The following is a 25,047-nucleotide window of genomic DNA, read 5'->3' on the forward strand; positions in this document are numbered from 1 at the left end:
GTGCGTCCAGCCATTTCTTTCCTATGCCAAAGGAAGCCGCAATCCAAATCCACTCGCTTCCCCAAACTTCTGTTAGCCACAGAGAGGAAACCTTGGGGGGTCACAAAAAAGGTACTATTAAGTTTTCCCCTTTGCTGGTAATAGATTGGCGACAGAGGGCATTTGGAATGGTGCTAGGGATAGGGTCTCTCTCTTACTTGACCTTTATCGAGGGCTGGAACTCCTCAGGTAGGGCTACTTTGGAACATGCTTTCTCCTGCCATCTCATTGTTCCAGACAGTCTGTGATCCTAGTTTATGAATTCATTGCCGCTAGACTTGGCAGGCAGCCAAACTGCAATCTCTGTGGTCAAAGCCTCCTTGAAGGACTGCAGAGCTGCTGGAGTTCTGCACATACCAAATCTGGAATCGTATCATAGAGGCAGAATTCCTAGAACCCTTTTGCATTTTTCAAGCAGCAGATTCCCAGCTCTCGTGGCTGTAGCAAGATCCCTAAAAATAGACAGACCCACAGATGGCTACAGCTGTTTCCCCCTACCCTAGTCACCCCTCCCCCAGCAATGCATTGTGCTAGAAATGCTCTACTTCTTATGCAGTCATTCATATTAAATATGTTATTTTTCTATATTTGCATAGATATTAACTTGGGGCATAGATATCCAAACTGTGAGCTGGAACCCCTCAGTGGGTCATGACCTGAGTTTTGGTGGGTTGCAAAACTGACAAGCTAATAATAATATATTATAATATACAGTATTTATATACCGCCTTTCTTGGTCTTTATTCAAGACTGTATTCAAGGCGGTTTACACAGGCAGGCTTATTAAATCCACGCAGGGATTTTTACAAATTGAAAGAAGGTTCTCTCTTTCAAGAACCACCACATTCAAGGTGTCACACTCCGATCTGGTTTAACATTCTGGCCTCCATCCTCCCATGCTCCGAGCAGATGGAACAGCTCAGCTGCAGCTTGCCAGCTGCTTCAAGGTCGCACGGTGCCGGTGGCCTTGAACTGGCGACCTTGTGGATGTTAATCTTCAGGCAAATGGAGGCTCTACCCTCTAGACCAGACCTCCTGCCCAGACCAGACCTCCTGCCCATGAAATAATAGCTAACCATGAAAATGTATTGAATTACATTTGGAAAACAGACATGGAGCAGCATGTGCATGTTTACTCATGAGTAGGCACGTGTGTCTTGGTCCGCTTCAAAGGGTGGGCTGAGGGGAATGCAATGCCACCAGAATGGTCCCAATGTGATGAATGCAGGCCCCAACAAACTCTCAAGAAAAAGCCCCCCCCACACACACACACACACACAAACTGTCAAGGAAAATGTATTGAGCCCAACGGAAAGCAAAACAGTGCAGCACATGTGCATTGACTCATGAGTAGGTGACCGTGCTCTGACTCAACAAAGGCCAGGCAAATGCAAAGCCACCAGAACGGTCTTGATCAACAAACCCTCCAAAAGGCCATCCTGCCCTATCCTCCAACCATAGTAAAAAGGATAAAAACAGAGGCTTGAGCAGCTGGTAAAGTGAAACTTTTTTAGTCTCTTAAAAGTAGGTGGGTCCCAGTACAGTGTTGCTTTAAAAAGTGGGTCCCTGTGCTAAAAAGTGTGGGAACCACTGCTATAGCATTTTATCTTATTTGAGGGCAGAATGTGTTTATTATAATTCATGTTAAGGGGAAAAAAGTTTATGGTTATTCTGGGTGACCTTGGACCAGTCATTCTTCCTCTCCTTTGCCTACCTTCCAGGGTTGCTGTGAAGACAGAAAGGGAAAGCCCTGTGTACACCCTTCTTGGGATGGAGGGTGGGCAAAAATCACCACTTGTTATTGCAGCGCAAGTTCTGCATTGGCCTGGAGTGCAATGCAAGCCTTGAGTCTGGGCTCAAGTCACTAAAAGCTCCCTCTGCACCAGACCCCAGGGAAATGTTTGGGGAGGATTCTGGCACAAGCCGTGCCTGGAAGCCTCTGCTTTTGAAACAATGGCTCACTGCTTCTCCTCCTTTTGTCTCTGATGCAGAACCAACAGGCTAAAATCGCACAGCTGTACTTGCCTCTGGCCGGACTCCTCCTGGAGAATATCCAGCGGCTGGCTGGCCGGGACACCCTGTACTCTTGCACTATGTCGAATTCTGTGAGTAATCCTGGAGGACTCAAGAGTATCTTTTCCCAGATATGGAGTGGTTTGTTGGTTGCTTTGTTTACAAACAGAGTGCACTTGGGTACGCCTCAGAAGATCAGTAATGGCTTCTGCTCTTCCCTGCAGCAGTCCTGCCAATCTTATGCAGTGTGCATTGGCATTTGCCGCACATGGAGAGGTGCATTCTTCAAGCTGTTCCAACCCCTTGCAACTTGGGGCTTGCCTTTAAGTTTTTGACCGTGCATAGCCATCGTCCTGTTTTTCTCCGAAGCGGGGCTGCAGTGGGGATACCTGTCTCTGAAGTATAGGCGTCCCCCTGTATCCGCGAATCCAATGCCTGCAGTTTCAGGTATCTCCAGTTCTCTCTGTACCCCGGCCCATTCCCTCCCATTTTCTTCTCTAACAATCAGGCATGCTTCTTGCTTTTACAGACACTACTAGAGCAGTGCAACAAGTAGGCAGTTCCTGCACGCCGGGGTGGGGGATACAGGAAGCAGGAACTGCCCTGCTTCCTGTTAACATTCACTTAGGGCACAACCCTAACCCACTTTCCAGCACTGACATAAGGGCAATGCAGCTCCAAGGAAAAGGAACAAACATTCCCTTATTTTGAGGAGGCCTCCATGAGTGACACCCAACTGCAGGATGCACCACACATCCCATTGGCACAGCTGTGCTAGAGCTGGAAAGTTGGTTAGGATTTAGACCTTAGTCTCCTCTTGCTCCCTGCCTGCTTGTTGCAGGATCTGGGGGATGCCTATAGTTACTTGGCTTCCTTCAAAGCATGCTCTCTGCATGTTCAAAGCATGAGCTCGCCAAGGTCCTGTAGCTCCAGCCTGACTCTACCTATTTGATTTTGCCACCCTCTGGTACTCCTCCTGGGCTCTCAGAAATGCACAGTGTGGTGCAGGTGAGGGCAACCTGGCCCTCTAGCTCTGTTGCCAGATGACCAGATGATTCATGCAGCATTCTGCTCCAGGCACCCTTGTGCTAAGCAAATCCTTCCCCAGCATGCACACTGTCTGACACAGTGGCAAGCTAACGTGCAAGTACAAAGCTGGAGAAGCTGCAGCCAAGCCTCTTGGGTTAAGTGTTTTTGCTGTTCTCGGTTTATCCCCATTCATGGGAAAAGCATGCAGAGTTCCGAGGAGGGGGCAGAACCCTGCTGGATCAGGCCATTGGCCCCGTTTCCCAGAATTCCCAAGCCAATGCTGCCAGGAAAGTGTGAAAGGCCAGTACCCTCCTCTGCCACTCCCCCCTCACCAGCATCTCTCTGCCAGCAGGTCCCGTCTGTGCACCAAGGTCCCGTTTAGCTGTCATGACAAAAAACTGAAGACTGTTCTTTTGTAAGAAGCACAGGGCTGGATTATCTTTTGTTTATCACTCAGTTCTGCGCTGGCACGCGAACCGGTTCTTTCACCTCTTTTCCTTTCCCCTCCAGACATCCAGAGATGAGTTTATGTGCAGTTTTACTCCAACATCCAACCGGTCCAGCCTCGTTGTTGATAAAGATACATGTAAGCAAACCCGTGTCAGACTTAAATCTCTGTGTTTTTGCCTACCGGGGTGGTGGCCTCAGACTGGGGAGGCGGGCTGGTTTTGTGCTATTGATGGAGCGTTTGGTTTGGACTTACCTCCTGACACAAGTGGTCTTGAACTGCATCATCTCTCAACTTCCCAGACTGTAAGGTGGGGTGGGAATATTGTGATCACTTTTATAGGGGTGTTGTCTGGCCATGCAGGGTGGATTTTCAAGCATCCTGCACATTTAGAAGGTGATAGGGCACAATCCTAACCAACTTTCCAGCACTGGCATAGCTGTGCCAGTGGGGCATATGCTGCATCCTGTAGTTGGGGGCAGTCATGGAGGCCTCCTCAAGGTAGGGCAATGTTTGTTCCCTTACCTCAGAGCTGCATAGCCCTTATGTCAGTGCTGGAATATTGTTCATGCTGAACAATTATGTCAGAATGTCAGACATAATTATGTTATGTCAGAATGCCGGATGCAAGGGAGGGCACCAGGATGAGGTCTCTTGTTATCTGGTGTGCTCCCTGGGGCATTTGGTGGGCCGCTGTGAGATACAGGAAGCTGGACTAGATGGGCCTATGGCCTGATCCAGTGGGGCTGTTCTTATGTTCTTATGTTCCACACTTTCCTGAAAGTAAAAATCCTATCCACACTTTCCTGTAAAAGTTAAGCCTCATTGACTATAACGGGACTTACTTCTAAGTAGACATGCATAGGATTGGGCTCTCAGTCAATTTATTAGTTTGGTGGATGACCAGCACAAATCACACAACAGCAATTCCTAATTTCTTAAAACCTTACATGAAACAACAGTTCTTGAAAGTTATAAAATCTTACAAAAAAGAACACGCGCCAGTTACTGTATTGTACAGACACTATAGAAAAATTATGTTTATGAAAATGTTAGAATCTTTCTTTGGTTTGTGCAATTTTCTGGCAAAGTTTGCAGGCAGCTGCAAAAAAAACCTGGGTTAAGAATTATGGTCTGTGGTTTAGCGTCCATAAGGAACATCTTGGAGACCTCTAAATCAGAGTGGCCAGGGAACCTTCTAATCAAAGGGAGGATAAACTGTAGATAAATTTCTCGATACTGCAGGCAATGAAGGAGAATGTGTTCCAATTTTTCAACCTCTCCAGTACTGCAGAGTCAAACCCTCTCTATCATAGGTATTTTTCTGTCGTAATTGTTGGATGCATTTCAATGTGTAGATTAACTGTGTTTGGACACTCAGACAGACCTCATGAGCGTCAAGGTACTTCATGGTCCCACTGAAGGGCTGTTGGAGGGACTTTTCCCCCCAACTGATGGGTGTGGTTTGTTCTTGTGGTCAGCAGAGGTCAATACTTGCTCTTTTCTTTGGAATTCCCATTCCTGGTCAATTCACATTCTACAGCCAACCCCAGAGACATTCCCAGAGAATTGCTATCCTTAGTTTTCTGCATTTTTTCAGATCTGAACCCAACACCGTTGCAATGCCAGCTGCGCACACACACACAACAGCACACAGTGGCGTAGCTAGAGGGCGGAGCACTCAGTCTGGCAGGGAGCTTCGGCAAGGCGGGCAAGTGGTCCCTCCCTTCAGAGCCATTCCCGGCAGGGGGAGCAAAACAGAGTCGTATGGCTGCAGTTGGCCCAAAACGTGCATAAGAACATAAGAAGAGCCCCGCTGGATCAGGCCAAAGGCCCGTCTAGTCCAGCTTCCTGTATCTCACAGTGGCCCACCAAATGCCCCAGGGAGCACACCAGATAACAAGAGACCTGCAAGGCTTCCTGGGAATTGTAGTCAAGAACATAAGAACAGCCCCACTGGATCAGGCCATAGGCCCATCTAGTCCAGCTTCCTGTATCTCACAGTGGCCCACCAAATGCCGCAGGGAGCACATAAGACAACAGACACAACCTGTGTCCCGGTGCCCTCCCCTGCATCTGGCAATCATAGGCAGCCTACCTCTAGAACCAAGACCTTGCACATACCTACTATGACTTGTACCCCCTAATCTAGGTGGTAGGATGGGATAATAAGCAGGACTGGCCAAGAAAACGCACCTCTCCAGGGCTGAAATAGCTGCATGGTCTCCCAAGCACAGTTCACAGTCTAGGCCCTTACGGTGATCACCCTACACAGCTTGAAATCCAAGGACATGGCAGAATGTCTGTGTAAACTGAAGGCTGAGAGATGCACATCTATTCAATTAAGTTAGACCCAGCAGTTAAAGCCACCTCTACCCCACATAACAGAAGCTGGCCATGGGCAATTACCGCAGATACCCGCCTATAAGTCGATCCCACAGATAAGTTGAGGGCAGGTTTTGAACCAAAAATCATGGAATTTTCTATGACCCTTGGATAAGTCGGGGGTTGAACTTAGGGGGGTGTCTGACTATAGTTTTGTCTGATTTTACCCAAGGCCAGCTCCTGAAAAATAACCCACCACTAATTGTTACCTAAGAACTGTAGTCTCGTATTTATTAAAAACATAGTAAAAGATCATAAGATACATTTTTATTCTTTTTAAATTCTGGTCTTCACCACCTTTTTGTAAGCACTATCAGAGTAAGTGCACTGTAAACAACATACCAGTAAAACAGTGGTTCTCAACCTGGTATTCATGTACTCCCAGGGACACTCAACAGGACCTTTAGGATACTTGAAAAAGAATGGAATAATGGCAGAAAAAGGCAGGTCGTACTCCACAAAGCCTTGCAAGGCAGGAGGAGGTATGAATGCCTTGCAAGGGAGGTAGCTAGTTGGCTGTGAAAGCCCCACCAATAGCTAGTTTTTGGTCATCAATTCATCTATAAACCAGTGATTGAAAACCAGCACAGTAAAAAAGCTGAAATATAATATGGAAAGTAATCAGTCACCCAGAATTTCTCAGCACTCTTCTGGTGCAAAACAGTGCAAAGGCAGTCTTCTGTTCTTCAAACAGATAAAAAGAGAAAACACTAAATACATGAAGTCTGGGCTTTGATATGGAGGAGATGAGGACTTGTATTATTACAAACATTTTGCTAATATGAAGTGTACAATTTATGGAAATGGGCTGCCAAGGGAAAAAGGTTGGAAACCACTGCAGGAGAACCATGCATCAAATTCACCTTTAAGGTGTCTGGTGTGTTAAGCCAGAAGCTCTGTGTACAACATACAACCCCATAACACATAACTGGGAGTGTCCAATTCAATTCACAGCAGAGAGATGCAACTGCTTATATTTGCAACCCTTTTTACTCAGAAGTAGACCCACTGCTTTCCATGGGAGTTATTCTTAAATAATGGTGCACTGAATTGTAGCCTGGGACTTTATTTCAAATGGAAAGGAAGATCCTATCCTGGTTTTGGAAAAAAAAAAGTACCTCTGCCGAATGGCTGCATTTGCAAAAAGGAACCAGGTTGCAGCAGCATTTGCAAAGGAGGAGAATAAAAGGTTAACTTTGGCTGGAATGTCCCAGGAAAGTTACTATAGAAACAAATGAGCCTGCTTTAGCAAGTTTAGAAACTTTTCAGAGTTGAAAAACTCTACCCTCTGATTGACCTGGAGATAAGGTGAAGTGATAATTGGAGGTTGATTACTTGGCAAAAATTTTATGCACTACAGTCAAGTATCTAGGTAATCCCTAAGGGCACAATCCTAACCAGAAGTACTCAGAAGTAAGTCCTATTTTGTTCAATGGGGCTTACTCTCAGGAAAGTGTGGTTAGGATTGCAGCCTAAATCTCCCAGTTGTTCTGAATGGGAAGCAGCAAAATGGTTGGAACTTGTAAACCAGGCTACTCTCATGCTTAATATTGGAAAGACCTTCTGCAAAACAGGACTGACTTGCGCACACGGATTTTTGAAGGCTCTTGGCCACTGGTCCAGGTACTGCTGGACACCATAGCACCGTGATCTTTGCTGTGCAGAGCCACAGTGGTGATTCCTCTTCTAGCTAACTGTGGAAAAGCCAGCAGGGCTCAAAGGCTCTGCTCAGAGACAGCTGGGGCTTGGATGTGCCTCCTCCTATGTGTGTGAGAGAAGACTCAGCGTGTTGCCAAAGAACAGGATAGGTCATCATCAGCTGTAGCACACATGACTTGGAGTTTTTTTCAGCTAGAAAAAAGCAATTCGGATTCTTTCAGAAAGTGAGCCAGGCCTGAGGAAATCTCCCGCTGCGGTTTCCCCAGAGCTGGTTCCCAGCACTGCCCTGTGTTCTGTCTTTTCAGTGTATGGCTCAGCTCTCCAGAACGGACCCACCATCAAACGGGAAGACTCCAAGGGATCCCTCAGCTCAGACAGTGTTGCCACCTCTCCTGACCAGTCGAGCGCGGGAGAAAATGTGAGGGCCCGTTTTGGAACCCCAAGAGCTGCAAATGGCCCCGTCCTTGGAATCTTGGCATTCCGTTGTCCTGCCCTGAGTGAAATGTTCCCCCGCAAAACTGTGTTTGCCCTTTTCTGCTCCCTTCCTTGTTCTTCCCCTTTGAGGTGGAAGGAGTGACTTGGGCACGACTGGAGTGGTGTGGTGTCCATGAGGACTAGGCTAGGCCCGAATCCAGAGCCAGCTCTCCAGCCCTCCCCTGTTCATCTCCTTGGGACCTGTTGATGGAGTTGGGTTAGGGCTAGAGGGTACCGACTGTGCAGCAGGCACGGGTGCCATTGCCAGGTGCCAAACATTTATCCTCGGCTTGGCCAGTTGAACAGTCCTCTGTTGCCAGGCCTAGTCCCTTTGGTGCCCGCAAAGTGCGTCTTGTGTTGCTCACAAGTACAGGTGCCCCCCATATCCACGGATTCAGTATACACAGACCCGGTTCTCCTCGTGACCATTAGTCTTTCTTGCCTGTTTTGCAAAGCATTGTGGTCTCTTCTTGGGGTCCTCTGGAGGCCTCTCCTGGGTTATGCTGGGCTGGCAACCCGCTTTGCTGGCTTCCACGGGCCTCAGAATGGCTGGCGGAAGCATCCAAAAACTACACACGGTTTGCAGACGCAACTGGTGGTTCGACCACAAGCCATTTCCAGTCCCTTCTGTTGGCCATTCTGAGGCCCATGGAGGCCAGTAGAGTGGGTTGCCAGCCCTACCCAGCCTAGAAGATGGCCCTGGAGGCCCCAAGAAGAGACCAGTGTGCTTTTGGGTTCTCTTTTTTCCTACGGTTTCTGGTATTCACGGGTGCGGGGGTGGGAATGTATTCCCGCAGATACTAGGGGATACCTATAACCAGGCTGCAGCCCCTGCCCATGAGTTTCCCGGTTCAAGCCCCAGACTCACACCCCACTGCACAGGCGAACCCAGCAGACTTTCTGGGAAGTGTCACCTGCTGAGTCGATCTCTCCCCCTCCCTTTTTGGGGAGCTAATACAGATGCGGAGAAGCTCCACCCGCAGCAGCATCTCCCAGTACGGGCGACTGGACCAGTATGAGATCCGGAGCCTCCTCATGTGTTACCTGTACGTCATCAAAATGATTTCTGAAGGTCAGTCGCTTTGTTGTACCCAAAAAGTACGTTTGCATTCTCCCCGTATGGCCACGGGGTCACTCCGTCCTACAAAAGTCAGAGTCGCCACAGAATGGGAACTGACTGTGTTTCAAAATCTGTTGTTTTTTGACTGTGGTTGAGAATTTGTTGCTAACTTTAAATTCCTTCTCAGTGATTTCATCCCTGTGTTTCTTTTTCCTTTCTCCAAACTGTTCCCCGATCACTTTTCCCTCCCTGGCGCTATTGAGGCACACATAGGCAAGGGGGAGAAGGTGACCAAAGGCTTCCAGGGTTGTGCAACTTCAGTGCCCTCCACTGCTCACGATCTACAAGCCTGCAGCAGCCAGTAGAAGAGCCCCTCTTGGCTTTCATATCACATTATCTTGGGGGGGGGGGATTGCTGACAAGCTGCAGTATTGGTCTGTGGAACTCCTTGCCGCAGGATGTGGTGACGGCGTCTGGCCTGGATGCCTTTAAAAGGGGATTGGACAAGTTTCTGGAGGAAAAATCCATTACGGGGTACAAGCCATGATGTGTATGCGCAACCTCCTGATTTTAGAAATGGGCTATGTCAGATGCAAGGGAGGGCACCAGGATGAGGTCTCTCGTTATCTGGTGTGCTCCCTGGGGCATTTGGTGGGCCGCTGTGAGATACAGGAAGCTGGACGAGATGGGCCTATGGCCTGATCCAGTGGGGCTGTTCTTAAGTTCTTAAACTACAATTCCCAGGAGGCCTTGCAGGTCTCTTGTTATCTGGTGTGCTCCCTGGGGCATTTGGTGGGCCGCTGTGAGATACAGGAAGCTGGACTAGATGGGCCTGTGGCCTGATCCAGTGGGGCTGTTCTTATGTTCTTAACTACAATTCCCAGGAAGCCTTGCAGGTCTCTTGTTATCTGGTGTGCTCCCTGGGGCATTTGGTGGGCCGCTGTGAGATACAGGAAGCTGGACTAGATGGGCCTGTGGCCTGATCCAGTGGGGCTGTTCTTATGTTCTTAACTACAATTCCCAGGAAGCCTTGCAGGTCTCTTGTTACCTGGTGTGCTCCCAGGGGCATTTGGTGGGCCGCTGTGAGATACAGGAAGCTGGACTAGATGGGCCTATGGCCTGATCCAGTGAGGCTGTTCTTATGTTCTTAACTACAACTCCCAGGAAGCCTTGCAGGTCTCTTGTTGTCTTGTGTGCTCCCTGGGGCATTTGGTGGGCCGCTGTGAGATACAGGAAGCTGGACAAGATGGGCCTATGGCCTGATCCAGTGGGGCTGTTCTTATGTTCTTAACTACAATTCCCAGGAAGCCTTGCAGGTCTCTTGTTCTCTGGTGTGCCCCCTGGGGCATTTGGTGGGCCACTGTGAGATACAGGAAGCTGGACTAGATGGGCCTATGGCCTGATCCAGTGGGGCTGTTCTTATGTTCTTAATATTTCTCCCAGCCATTCTGGGGGGTCGGGACGGGGACGACGACTGGGGTAGAACAGCAAGGATCAGGCCACCCATTTCTCAATATCTACCTTCAAGGTGCCGGTTGGGAAAACTCGTGCTGAGTTTGTCCTAAGTCTGACCAAATCCCTCCCCCCCCCCTACTGAAAAACCCAGCAGTAGGCTCAAACGGACTTACTTTGTGGGCAGGATGGGGTACACCAGACCCATTTAGCTGTTCTCTTTTTTGGCCTTCAGATACCTTGTTAACTTACTGGAACAAAATATCCCCCCAGGAGCTGATGAACGTCCTTGTCCTCCTGGAGTAAGTAATTCATTCATTGTCTTTCTCTTTTAAAATCGAAGAAGAAAATGGATATTTCCAAGGCATAGACTCTCTTCCATGCTTGCATGATACAGTCCATGACTTGTGGGATTCATGGGAATCCAGGGGCCAAGCTGGTCACACAGAAGACAGATCAACAGTCTTCAGACATGTGTTTTGTTTACTTTTTAATTGAAAAGCAGCTGCAGGACGCAGCCAGTTTCACAACACACAATTCCGCCCTCATTTACTTCAGGGTAAACCCCAGTGAGTTCAGTGGCTGTTCAGGCAAGGGGGAAGCAACTGCTTAAGCTCTTTCCCTGCAGCTTTTCTGCCTGCAGGGAGAAAGCTAGTTCTCCCCGCAGGTAGGAAAGCTGCAGGAAAGGAAAAAGAGAGAAAGCCTTTCTGAGCACAGAAATGATGGAAGGTGACGGGGTGAATCAGCCGACCTCCCCCTTCACACTGAAGCTGCTGCTTTTTGCAGCTACTTTCAGTTCAGTGGAAGGAAACCAGTGAAGACCATTCATCTTTCACTTGTGTGTTGTCTAGTTTGGACCTCAGTGGCAAGGAAAAAAAAACCCCGAGCTACCCCAAGATATAAACTGCAAGCAACGAGTTCCCATAAATAAGTGGAGGCAGCATTTCTAACATACATACTCTATACTGCTTTCAGGGCATCAAAAGGGGTTTTGCCTCTTTTCCTTTTTTTCTAGCCATGCAGCAGAAACAACCAAGGGTCTTGCAGCATTCCGTAAAGATGAACAGAGTTATTTTTCACAGTTGTTTGCACAGAGAGGCTTATTCACCTTTCAGGTGCTGTGAGATTCTCAGCTTTTGGTTTTTTGCTCTGAGAATTGTAAATCAAAACTATTGTACTGTGGAGCCCCAGAAGGGCAGCACATGTTTGTGTTTCTCGGGGTAGAGAATAGCAGGAAATGAAGCAGGCTGGAGCTGATGAATGAGCAGGATTTGCGAGATTTGTCATGTCATGTCAGAAACGGGGGCCAAAAGTCTCTAGGCTCAGAGTTGGACAGGAACCTTCAATGGCTTTCCAGAAAAAGACTTCTCCTTGTTCTGGGTCCTTTTTTCCTTTTCCTTCAGTGGTGGACATCCTCGGTGGTCAGGGGCCAGCCTTCCTTGCTCTGTCCCTCTGCCACTTGTAGAGATGGCTTGCCTTCTCATGGGACTGTCATTCCCAGAACTTTGGGAAGCAGCAACCAAAGCAACTTGCCTGTTTGTGGTGTTTACATTTGCATGTCACTTGTTGAATGTACACAAATCCATCTCTCTCTCTCTCTCTCCCCCCCCCCAGAGTGTGCTTATTCCACTTCAGATATGTGGGGAAAAGAAACATTGCCAGGTATGATTATTATCATCACTATCATCAGGAGGAGGGTAACTGCTCCTTTCGGGGGGGGGGGTGGATAAAACAATGGCCCAGTAAGGCTATGGGTCAGCAGGGGTCACTGTTGCCATTGCCCTTGGCCCAGCACAGAAACTGCATAACTACAGGACAGAAACTACATAACCCAGCAGCATAACTACCTGCTGCTCTGGCTTTTAACAGGAGAAAGGGAGAAATGCACCCATATTGCCCTTGCTTTCAGTCTGGAACTTCTCAGGCTTTGAGGGTGCAGAGACGAGAAGGGAAAAGGCGAGCAGGGGCTGGTGTGTGGCACCGCAGGGCCTCAGAGCAGGAGCTTGGCTCTCAGCCCAAGTGGGCCAGAAGCCAAGTTCCCTGCTGGAGCCCCTGGAAATCCCTGCTCAGCTAGGCAGGCAGTGGTGCAACTCAGAAGGCCGCTGCACCTGTTCCTAAGTTCACTGGCGAACCTCCCCCACCCTCACCAGGGTCCAGGATGCCTGGTTGTCGAAGCAGATGGGCGTTGACCGGAAGTCCCAGACGATGCCAGCGCTCCGCAGCAGAGCAGGCACCATGCAGGCCCGGCTCCAGCACCTGAGCAGCCTGGACAGCTCGTTCACCCTGAACCACAGTACGTACAGGCCAGGAGCAGAAGGGCTGACAGCCGCTCGTGGCTCTGACAGGTTTGCAGTGCAGGTGGTTGCTCTGCTTCCCTTTCCAGAAAGTTCTGGCTGCTCCCACCGCTGTGGCTAGCACATGTTGCTGGCAAGAGGGATCTCTAGGCTTCCAGAAGGTCCTTGAATCTTCTGTTGCTGATTCACAAAGTGGCCCTTGCAGTTCTGCCGCAGGCAGACTGAGCCGTTCCGAGCGTGTCTGAAGAGCATTCATGTGTCCGGGAAAGACACACACTTGGTAAATGTTCCAGGGGGCTTCAGTCAGTCGTGCTTACTCCAGTTTTACATATGGGGGTCTGACAGTCACCAAGCCCACGGCACAACTGAGACTTGAACCCAAATCCTGCACCTTGCAGCACCGAGATGTGCTCTTTCCAAATTACCACCATCCCTTGCTGAAGCCCTCCAGAGACCCTGCTGTCTGTTTCGGCAGTCAAGCTGTTGTTGTTGTATTGTGGACAGCGAGTTGGCAGGCGGCATTGAATCTGGCAGTTTGGCAAGGCACTGAGAGAGTGGGCAGAGGGGTTTGAGTCAGCCAGCAAAGCTGAAGAGCAGAAGATTCATGAAAAGCAACATGAAGGTCTTATGTGAGCGTGGCCCTCACTGCCCCAGGACATGCTGAGAGCCAATGGCTTAGAGGCCTTTGCAAACACATGAGGCACGTTCATGGAAGATCCATCTGTTGGTGGCTGGGGGCTCTGTGCTGAAGAATGCCAGTTGTTGGTTGTTGGGCTGCAGGGGAAAGAGAGAGCTGCCCACTTCTGGGCTTTCGAGGAGGGATCTGATTGGCTGTTCTGGGAAACAGAACTGGCTGGTCTAGATGGACCTCGAGTTCACCAGCCCTCTCCAAGGATCTTGGCTTCCAAGTGGTTTTTTGCTCCCAGGTGCCGGCACGTCAGAGGCTGACATCGTGCACCAAGCCCTGTTAGAGGGCAACACGGCGACAGAAGTGGCGCTCACTGTCCTGGATACCATTTCATTCTTCACCCAGTGTTTCAAGGTAAGCTTTGGGCTCATTGCAGAATGTGGGTTGGCCGACAGCAAGTCCTTTCTTCGAGCGGAAATGCTGCAGCATGAGCTGTTTCTCTGGGTGGCATTTCAATCACTTTTTTGTTCCAGGCTTCGCAGCCAAGAAAGCTAGGCCAGAATGCTTGTCCTTTGCAAGCTGCCCTTCCTCAGGCAGGAGGGTTTTGACATGAGGCTTGAGGAGGGGAGTGCTCCAGCCAGTATTGCCCTTGCGCTTGCAGTCTGGCACGCTGCCTGCTTTAATTGCCACTCATGGCACAGAATACAATCCCCAAAACCACAAAGGGACCAGTAAAATGGTCGCACCAGGCAATACTTCCAGAAGGGGTGTTTGGGGCTGGCTGTTCCACGACTTACCTTGGTCCCCTGGAGCACAGGCCCTCAGAAGCTGTTTGTCCAACCGGGAAAATGGTTTGCTGGCTGAGTCTTGGACTGACTCCAGCAAGTCTTTCTGCCAAAGTGAACCATCCTTTTATCCTCCCAGAACCAACTCTTAAACAACGATGGCCACAACCCACTGATGAAAAAGGTTTTTGACGTCCACCTGGCCTTTCTCAAAAACGGGCAGTCCGAAGCCACCTTGAAGCATGTCTTTGCCTCCCTGAGAGCTTTCATCAACAAGGTAGCGTGGCGGGAGAGAGAGAGAGAGACTTAATAATTAAACATAATGCCAGGGCAGGGCACATATTCTCTGGATCCAGTATAACGACATCATTATTAACAGCAATTTGGGGAGGGGGCCTGCCTGAGTAGAGGAGCCCCCACTTTCCCTGAAGGAAATCCCAGATTCTAGCACCTCCGGTTAAGAGGGCCAACCAACCAGTGATGAAAATGGTTCCTCCCCAGTATCTTTGTGGGTGGTTTGGGCTATGTTCCTAGCATTGGGAGGAGGAGGGCCGAGGGACTGCGTGGACAGATTTGCATACATACAGTATCAGATGTAATTTGCCTTTTGGCCTGGTCTATGCAAGCGGCAGGATGAAATGCTGAGGTGGTAGAACAAATTGTACCCTTCAGACCACAGGTGGGGAGGGGTGCCATTTTTTAATACTGTGAAAACGCATCTCCCTGCTATAAAAGATCTAGTCCATCAAGGAAAGAGACTGGAGCCTGGCTGGCAGTTTCCCTGGCTGCAGCCTGAAAGTGGCATGGTCCAGGCTGCCACCTCAGCATCCTCCACCTTGTTCCGCCTTTGTCCGGCCTTTGGTGGAGGATGCTGAGGTGGCAGCCTGGACCACGGGTGCTGTAGGCTGATACCATGATCTCGGAAGCTAAGCAGGGTCAGGCCTGGTTAGTACTTGGATGGGAGACCGCCTGGGAATACCGGGTGCTGTAGGCTTATACCATAGTCTTTCGAGACTGAAGGTGGAGCACCCGGTATTCCCAGGCGGTCTCCCATCCAAGTACTAACCAGGCCTGATCCTGCTTAGCTTCCGAGATCAGACGAGATCGGGAGATAATGTTCAGTATAGGGAGATGGTTGGCAACCTTCAGTCTCAAAAGACTATGGTATAAGCCTACAGCACCCGGTATTCCCAGGCGGTCTCCCATCCAAGTACTAACCAGGCCTGACCCTGCTTAGCTTCCAAGATCATGGTATAAGCCTACAGCACCCGGTATTCCCAGGCGGTCTCCCATCCAAGTACTAACCAGGCCTGACCCTGCTTAGCTTCCGAGATCATGGTATAAGCCTACAGCACCCGGTATTCCCAGGTGGTCTCCCATCCAACTACTAACCAGGCCTGACCCTGCTTAGCTTCCGAGATCATGGTAGAAGCCTACAGCACCCGGTATTCCCAGGCGGTCTCCCATCCAAGTACTAACCAGGCCTGACCCTGCTTAGCTTCTGAGATCAGATGAGATCGGTTATGTGCAGGGTAACAGTTGCAGCCTTTATGTACAGCAGAAAGTGACTCTTTCTTGCCTTTCACTCCCCCCCGCTGCCACACCTGCTGCTTGCCCAGTTTCCTGCGGCCTTTTTCAAGGGCAGGGTGAACATGTGCGCCACCTTCTGCTACGAGGTCCTGAAGTGCTGCATGTCCAAGGTGACCTCAACCCGCCACGAGGCCTCCGCCCTCCTGTACCTGCTCATGAGGAACAACTTTGAGTTCACCAGGCGGAAAACCTTCCTAAGAACACACCTCCAGGTTGGTGAAAGGGGAAGCGAGATTTCTTTTCCGTGGCTGTGTTCAGATTTGTGTGTGAGTGTTTTTTATAAAGCACCAGTCTCCAAAGTCTTTTGCCCCAACTGACTTTGCACCCAGATTTCGGGGTATGCGCAGGTGAGTGGTGTGAAGGTCAGGGGCTATCTGCAATGTGAAAGGGAGACCTGAGCCATAACAGTTGGCTCCGTTCACCTGATGGAAGGATCATGGCGGGCTCCAGATCCTGCCTGCGGGCCATGGTTTGGTGCCTGCTGTTACAAAGCAGAAAGGCAGGATATACTTGTTGGCAACCTTCAGTCTCGAAAGACTCTGGTATCGCGCTCTGAATGGTGGTTCTGGAACAGCGTCTAGTGTGCCTGAAAAGGCCGATTCGGGAGTGACAATCCCTTCCACACCGGGAGCAAGTGCAGTCTGTCCCTGGTCTGTCTCCCTGGCTGTGGGCCTTCCCTCTTTGCCTCTTTGCCTCAGACTGTTGGCCAAGTGTCTCTTCGCATATATATATATAATATAATGTGCTTGATATATCCAAGGCAGGATATAAACGTGTGCTAAAAGCACTTTTAAACCCATGTTTTAATGGGAGGAGGGGAACTAGTAACCTAGAATTCAATGCCAAGTAGAAAACTGGCTGGATTTTTTGGTGCATGTTCTATATTATTATTGTTGTTGTTGTTGTTATTGGCAACCTTCAGTCTCGAGAGACTATGGTATCACGCTCTGAATGGTGGTTCTGGAACAGCGTCTAGTGTGCTAATAATAATAATAATAAATAATAATAATAATAATTGATAATTAATAATAACCGTATTCATATACCACCTTTCAACGGAAAGTTCACAAAGTGGTTTATAGAAAAAAATCAAACAAGTAAAGTAAATCAAACAACCTTTAAGTAAAATACACTTTAAAAAAAAAAAAAAAAGCAATGCTGCTTCTTTTCTCAATTAAATGTGGGACACATTGGGCTCTTATAACTGAAAGAGGGGTATTTTTCTATTTTTTTTTATCACAAACATCAACAATACACTACATTGATTGGTCTGTGGAACTCCTTGCCACAGGATGTGGTGATTGCATCTGCCTGGATGCCTTTAAAAGGGGATTGGACAAGTTTCTGGAGGAAAAATCCATTACGGGTTACAAGCCTTGAAGTGTATGTGCAACCTTCTGATTTTAGAAATGGGCTATGTCAGAATGCCAGATGCAAGGGAGGGCACCAGGCTGAGGTCTCTTGTTATCTGGTGTGCTTCCTGGGGCATTTGGTGGGCCGCTGTGAGATACAGGAAGCTGGACTAGATGGGCCTTTGGCCTGATCCAGTGGGGCTGTTCTTATGTTCTTAACTACAACTCCCAGGAAGCCTTGCAGGTCTCTTGTTATCTGGTGTGCTCCCTGGGGCATTTGGTGGGCCGCTGTGACATACAGGAAGCTGGACTAGATGGGCCTATGGGCTGATCCAGTGGGGCTGTTCTTATGCTCTTAACTACAATTCCCAGGAAGACTTGCAGGTCTCTTGTATCTGGTGTGCTCCCTGGGGCATTTGGTGGGCCGCTGTGAGATACAGGAAGCTGGACTAGATGGGCCTATGGCCTGATCCAGTGGGGCTGTTCTTATGTTCTTATGTTCAAAACAATACAAATATACACATATATTTAAGAGTGCAGAATACTATATACCACTTTTGCTAATTAACCATACTATATCTTCTAATCTAATTTCTCTTCTACTTTTACCTCTTATTATCACTTATGCATATCATATACAATAAGTTCTTCCAAATGCTCTATATTTCTAAATATTCATTTTCAACCCAGCGTAAAATGGCTTCCATTGCTCAGTCTGTGTCAATTTTCGCCGTTGATCCAATATTTCTGAAAGTCTGTCCATTTCCGCGACATCCATTATTTTTTTCTCTTAGTTCATCTTTTGTTGGAATGCTAAAATCTTTCCAATATCTAGCATACAAAATTCTAGCAGCTGTTAATATCATAATAACTAAATATACTTCATTATCTATAACATCTAAAGTAATATTAAGCAAAAATAATTCTGGCTTCAACGGGGTAATAAGGCCATCAATCTCTTGTATTAAACTCTTTATCATTCTCCAATATAGTTACATTTTTTTACATGACCACCGCATATGATAAAAGGGAAGGGTATTTTTCAAGTGAGTATGTGTAATGGTAGGAATTGCCTCCATACTCGGAGGAGCCCCTCCCACAGTGCTTCCACCCTAGTCAGTGTTTCTGATTTCTGATTGGAAGCAGGACAACCTCAATCAGTGACTCACTCAGAGTTACAGCGGGCATCCTCCTCTAAGGGCAGATCACCTGAAGCAGAGACAGCATCATTACGCACCATCTACAGAGGCCAGCTGGGAGCAGCAACTTACACCAAGTTGCCAACAGCCTCCGATGGGTACTTTGAATCCATGGAAAGCTGCATATTATTAATTTTTAGCGCACAGTTTGGGGGTTGCCATTCTACCCTTACAAGAAGAGACCGAAAACATCCTTGGTCCCTTGGATTTTCAGGCATGAGCTGCACATACATCTGTTTGCAGTTCCACCTTCTGAAAAATAATTTGTCTCCCTCCAACCCCATTTTTCTCAGATCATTATTGCTGTGAGCCAGCTGATAGCAGACGTGGCCCTCAGCGGGGGGTCTCGCTTCCAAGAGTCGCTGTCGATTATCAACAACTTTGCCAACAGTGATCGGCCAGTGAAGGTAGGCACAATTTAAGTACAAAAAAACAAGGAACCCACAAAACACCCCGCCTGCAAAAAGCCGACGTGCTTCCACCCTGCTTTCAGTGAATCTGCGATGTGTAGTTTGCCAATCGCAACAGCTGTGCCCTCATCATCTGTTTGTTCAGGGAGGGAAGCAGTGGCCTTTGAGAACGGCAGCCAGGACTCCTTCCCCAGTGGTTGCTGTGGCAGTCATGACAGCTAATTAGGGCAGCCTTCCTGTTATGAGGAAGAGACTTGGCTGTGAGTCACACTGGAATTGAACTCTCTGAAAGACATTTCCAGGAATTTAAGTCTGGCAAAGGGTGGGTGGGCCGATAACACGGAGCCACTGTGGCACCGCTGGCCCACTCCTCCAAGTTTTTAACCACAAAAGCAAAATTTCATATGATAACCTTATCACCTACCCCCTCCTCTGTACCAGAACTGACTTCTAACAACAAAAATGGACACTGGAGGTGAGAGATGAGAACCTCACTGAAATCTGCCACTTCACTTGGCCAAAACTTGTTTTTACGAACATTTCTCACTATGAAGTGAAGACTCCAGAAGGGGGGGGGCATTGCAGTGCCTGCAGTATTTACCGTGCTGCCCCCCATAGCTACGCCACTGCGTGGGGGTGCATGTGAAGGTCAGACTCTCAGTGGGATGTTGACTCACCATTCTCTTGATGGGGTTGACTCTGGGCCTAACATAAAGCATCTCTGATCATAAGGAAGCAGCAGTGATCCAGGCTTCTTTTTTAAAGCCTTGCGGTTCCTTTTCAATAAAAAGGGGTTTCCTGCCTGTCATTCTGATGCGTCTTCCCCCCAGGCTGGAAACATTAACTTTATAGGGTCTCCTGACTCTATGAGTAACTGCATGGGGAGGCTGTGCGGAGGCTGTGTTGCCTTTGCCATTTGTCAGGGTGGAATTTTGCTTTTTTCTGAAAAACCTTTGCTTTCTCCCCCCCTTCCCCCGTTGTAACACTGTGATCCTTCACAGTGGTGATAAGGAGCTTGCAGGTTCAGTGTGAAAAATACAAGGTGAACCCTCAGAAGCCAGAGAGGTGACTGGTTTGTGTAGGCAGTTGCTGGAGCAGGACTGGGGGTGCCTGTCTGACTCCTGCGATCCAGAGAAAAGGAATTTCTGCAAAACAAGTCTTCATTTGCATGATGTTATTCTGATTGCAAGAATTCGGTTTTTCTAGTTGCAACATATTCACGCCCTGGATACGTCTCATCCCAAGATGAGCTAAGCTGGGGCACCTTCCGTATGAGGAAAGGCTACGGCATTTGGGCCTCTTCAGCCTAGAAAAGAGATGCCTGAGGGGGGACATGATTGAGACATACAAAATTATGCAGGGGATGGACAGAGTGGATAGGGAGATGCTCTTTACACTCTCACATAACACCAGAACCAGGGGACATCCACTAAAATTAAGTACTGGGAGAGTTAGGACAGACAAAAGAAAATATTTCTTTACTCAGCGTGTGGCTGGCCTGTGGAACTCCTTGCCACAGGATGTGGTGATGGCGTCTGGCCTGGACACCTTTAAAAGGGGATTGGAGAAGTTTCTGGAGGAAAAATCCGTTACAGGTTACAAGCCATGATGCGTATGTGCAACCTCCTGACTTTAGAAATGGGCTCTGTCAGATGCAAGGGAGGGCACCAGGATGAGGTCTCTTGTTATCTGGTGTGCTCCCTGCGGCATTTGGTGGGCCGCTGTGAGATACAGGAAGCTGGACTTGATGGGCCTATGGCCTGATCCAGTGGGGCTGTTCTTATGAGCAGCAGATGACTGGAGTGAGACACAGAGGGAGAGTTTGTCCCTCTTTCTCTCAGGGAGACTCCACACTGGGGAAGCTTCAGCCTACAGTCTGTGATTTATTAACACTGAGAGAATTAAGCTGTGGGCATCCCTATCTTAAACTGCGCCGGCACAGCCAGGCCTCATGGTCTGCATTGCATCCAGTGAAGCTCAGGAGGTGGCCGGAGGTATCCTCAGGGTAAGAGGATATATTTCCCTTACCCCAAGCAAAGCCCCAGTCACCCCCTGGGGCTTCTCGGATCCATGCCAGCTATATAGCTGGTGCAAATCTGGGAAGCCTGGTGTAATGCCAGGCCTGCCAGAAGGAGGGTTGGGATACAGCAGAGGCCTGCCTCCCTCCCAGGCCCAATCTGCCCCCCCCATTCCGCTCTTACCACACCCAAAAGCGCCCCTCCCTTCTATCTTCCCCGTGCTGCCCGGCGCAACCTTACCTGTGCTGTCCAGCACAGGGATGGGATCCAGCACTGATGGACCAGCATGGGCCTTTGTACTCGCCCAGCCGGCTTCCAAGTAGCCGCACACATGCTTTATGGCATGTTTGCAACACCCAGAGATGGCTTTACCAGCTCAAAGAAGAGATAGGATTGCACTGTGAATTGGTTTTTCCATCTGTGATAGGACCCACAAGGTCATCTAGTCCAAACCCTTGCCACCAGCAAACTGTGGTTTTAGTTGCAGTGTGGTTTGCTGGGTTTGGAATGAAAGAGGGGTACTGAAACTGCCCACTCCTTCTTCCCATCATCTGCAATGGAATCCTGGCTTGTTAAATTGTCAGAGGTCCATGTGTCATCTGAACCTGGGAAGTTCAGTTTTACCACGGCCCGCAAACCAGGATATGAAACCAGCGTTTAATTTTGGCATCAAGCTTTCCATCTTTACTCCCACACAAGAAACAATGCCTTTTCTGAAATGTCTCCCATAATATATACGCTCACCGTCTTGGAAACAAAGCTTTCCTTCAATACTATAGTTTTAGCCATATGCAGATCTTTGCAGTTGCACAGCCCAATCCTATCCACACTTTCCTAGGGGTAAGCCCAGTTGACTTTAATGGGACTTACTTCTGAGTAGACATGCATAGGATTGGGCTGTTAATTGCTTGAGTAATCAACTGAGTAATCAGAAAGTTAAATTTTCTTTAATTGGACATCAGGCCTAGAATGGAAGTGTAGCAGTACCTTACACTTTCCTCCAGTTGGGGACCAGAGCATGGATAAAAGTCCAAAAAGGATGAATGTCAAGGCCCAGCCTTATTTAGCTTGCAAATTTATTTTAGCCAGCAAAAAAATGTAAATAATTAACCACATAACACACTCAAATGCGTGCAGAACCTAAAAAATCAGAAATAAAATAAATATAAGACCATTGACAAACATCACGGAAGGCTGGGTGAAATTGGACAAAAGGGGGAACAAAATATGGACAAAATGGGATGAAATTTGGAATGGAGTTTTAACCGGAAACGACTGAAAGAGCAAAGCAATGGAAGTTTAGGGATTGCTGTGCCTTTCATTTTACCCAGTGAAGGTTAACACCTTCAACTTGGACAGTGATGAAGGATAGACTTCAGGATCCCCCTCCCCCCGGCATTGCTGTGCTGATCCCACAACTGCTTTTAAGTTAAAAATTAGAACATTGCACATCTCAATGGTCTCTTTGTGCCCCCACCTGGCTGGCTGGCAGGCCACTGCTTTTCCTTCTGAAGTCAAAGACTTGACCAAGAGAATCCGGACGGTACTTATGGCGACGGCCCAGATGAAGGAGCACGAGAAGGACCCTGAGATGCTGATTGACTTGCAGTACAGCCTGGCCAAGTCCTACGCCAGCACACCAGAGCTGAGGAAGACGTGGCTGGACAGCATGGCCAAGATCCATGTCAAGAATGGCGACTTCTCCGAGGTAATCACCTTGGTGGGCCTAGGGGTCCTCTTGCTGGAACACGGTGACACCAGCACTGTGAATGGACTTTGCTGTTTTCGTTTTGCAGGCGGCCATGTGCTACGTCCACATCGCGGCGCTGGTGGCGGAGTTCCTGCACAGAAAAAGTAAGTGCTGGATGCCTGGGAGGAGTTGGGGTGTGGAAGGTTTGGAAGGGGAAAGCTCCTACATCGCTCAGGGCTTAGCCAAGTCGACACGCTCCGGCTGGTTCCACATCCTGAGCCCCAGGCTCTCCAGAATTGCTTCGGGGGCAACAGAAATGGCAATGGGGGTGCACAGAAGGCCCAGCGGCCCAATGACAGCACTGGGTGACCCATCCCTGAGCCTTGCTGCAGAGCAGGAAGCCGGAAACGTGCTCTGGATCAGGGCCCTGATGAATGCTGCAGGAAGGGACGGGCTATAAAGCTGCTCAGCTGGTCCCTGGCAGTTGCTAGTGCAACCTGCTCAGCGCCCCAGAACGCCATCACTGGGCAGCTCCTCTGCTAGCCTTACTCTTGTCCCTGTTGGATGTATAGCGTTGCTTGCCCTGATCTTTGGCTTCTAGTTCTGGGACAGCAAAGTAGGTCCTTGGCTGCATTGTTCTGTTTGGGAACTTGCCATGAATGTGAGTAAGGAATTGGCAGGGATTCTGCTGCTGTTGGGTCCTTCTGCCGCGGTACTGTGATAATTAGAAGGGATATACACTGGGCCCTCTGTATCCACAGGGGATCAATTCTAGGACCCCTGTGGATACTGAGGTCTGTGGATAATCAAATTGGGGGGGGGGGTGTCACTGCGAGAACTTACCTGGGAGCCATGCCTGGCCTCCCAGCCTTCTCAGAAGATCTCCCAGACATAACTGGAAATTGCTTCTTATTCTTACCAGTGACTTCCAGTGACTTCAGTGAACTGGAAGTGACTTCCATACACATCCTCTAAGGCCCTCCCACTGCAGGCTTGGAATCCGCAGATAAGGAGGGCCCACTTTATATCTGGTTATATGTGTGAAATATCTATATTTTTATCTGGCTGTCAGCTGCTGTGAAAACGTACATGGTGAAATCATGGATGTAGGAACGGAGCCACCTTGAGTCATGGAAAGTTAAATTAGAGGATGTTGCGTACACATGCAAGAGGTGCCTCTTGATTAATTTAGAGAAGGGCAGAGTTCAATCGGTGGTTGGCTTGAGCGAGAAGTGAAACTGCTGAAGTGGGCATGACGGCTCTTAGACAAGCCCATGGCTTGCGAAAAGAAGCTGGGCTGGCTGCCAGGTAACGTGCTTGGCCAGCAGCAAAACAGTTTGGTTTTTTTTCAAGTATTGCAGCCCCAAACTGGTCTTTCTATGTGGTCAGACTGAGTGCGGTTCCTGGAAAGTCCTTTCAAATCCAGTAGAACCATCGGCCTCATAGCATAGGCGCTTTCTCAAATTGTCTACATCCTCTCAAAGCATAACCAGATCAACTTGTTCTGTGGCAGATCTCACTTCTCTTTTTTTTAAAAGAACATATAAATACGTACTTCTAAGATCCATTCATATAATTTTTTCCATTGCTGAGAGAGGAAAAAAGAGGAAACTGTATCCATAAAGCAGAAGTTTCAAAATAAAGGCTTTATTAAGGGTTAGGTGCATCTGCAACTAGCAAAACCAAACTTGCGCAGTGCTTTTATATATTTAAAAAATGTCGCCTGGTTTCATAGAAGCTTACAGAGTGGGCCCTTGGAATCCATGGGGGATCCATCCCAGGTTCCCCTGCAGATACTGAATTCTGTGGATAATTAAATCCATGGTTGGAGGGCCTGAGAACACCTCTGGGCATGACTGGAAGTTGCCTGCATGAACTGGAAATTGCTTCCACCCATGTCATGAAGGCCCTCAGGCCACAGGCTTGACACTTGTGGGTACTAAAATCCGTGGGTGCCCGTGGATAAGGAGGGCCCACAGTGCAGTATACTGGTTGTAGCAGTACCCCCTGAACGTTCAGCAGTACCTCCTGAATGCAGAAAACAAAGTGCTATCGTAAGTAATTACAACGCTGTTCTATATGATGCCACCATTTCTTAATTTTTTCATGTCGTAAATGTTCATCAGTGCACTGAGCCAGAGCCTCCTGCGTAGTTTTCCTCTGTTGCTGTCTCTCCTCCTGCCTGGCGGCAATGAAAGATGATGGGAGGACCCAGAAAATGAGCCTGGTGGTGACTCAACCTTGGGAATGCAGGCAGCTCGGGTAGATGGTCTTGCCCTCTCTTTCCTTCACTGGAGCATTTCCTGGTGCAAGCAGTCAGCCCTCCCAGAATATGGCTGAAAAGAAGCTGGCAATGGCATCGTTGGATTTACCATAGGATAAATCCCTATGGGGGTTTAGAACAGCCTGCCTATGTAAACCGCCTTGGATTAAAGTCTGAGGAGAAATCTGACGACCAAAGAAAGGCGATATATAAATACCTGTATAAATAAATAAATAAACTGTAGCTTCACCATCTTAGT

At 48.6% G+C, this 25,047-nt stretch overlaps 1 protein-coding gene and 1 pseudogene across 2 annotated transcripts in view; one reads left to right on the forward strand and one right to left on the reverse strand.

The window, feature by feature from the left end:
• Window positions 1-25,047, forward strand: part of DOCK11 (dedicator of cytokinesis 11) — a 101,153-nt gene that overhangs the window by 57,285 nt on the left and 18,821 nt on the right. For both annotated transcript variants that reach the window (XM_066640257.1, XM_066640258.1), the window contains 13 exons: window positions 2,031-2,144; window positions 3,592-3,667; window positions 7,879-7,991; window positions 9,008-9,119; window positions 10,795-10,861; window positions 12,174-12,221; window positions 12,710-12,852; window positions 13,780-13,895; window positions 14,406-14,543; window positions 15,886-16,068; window positions 18,701-18,814; window positions 22,328-22,543; window positions 22,632-22,689. In XM_066640257.1, coding sequence (XP_066496354.1) covers window positions 2,031-2,144; window positions 3,592-3,667; window positions 7,879-7,991; window positions 9,008-9,119; window positions 10,795-10,861; window positions 12,174-12,221; window positions 12,710-12,852; window positions 13,780-13,895; window positions 14,406-14,543; window positions 15,886-16,068; window positions 18,701-18,814; window positions 22,328-22,543; window positions 22,632-22,689 — 1,498 coding nt within the window. The remainder of the gene's footprint in view (window positions 1-2,030; window positions 2,145-3,591; window positions 3,668-7,878; window positions 7,992-9,007; window positions 9,120-10,794; window positions 10,862-12,173; window positions 12,222-12,709; window positions 12,853-13,779; window positions 13,896-14,405; window positions 14,544-15,885; window positions 16,069-18,700; window positions 18,815-22,327; window positions 22,544-22,631; window positions 22,690-25,047) is intronic.
• Window positions 15,697-15,813, reverse strand: LOC136663549 (5S ribosomal RNA; annotated as a pseudogene).

Source organism: Tiliqua scincoides, chromosome 12 (genome assembly GCF_035046505.1).
Source record: "Tiliqua scincoides isolate rTilSci1 chromosome 12, rTilSci1.hap2, whole genome shotgun sequence".
In the NCBI taxonomy this organism is placed as follows: Eukaryota; Metazoa; Chordata; class Lepidosauria; order Squamata; family Scincidae; genus Tiliqua; species Tiliqua scincoides.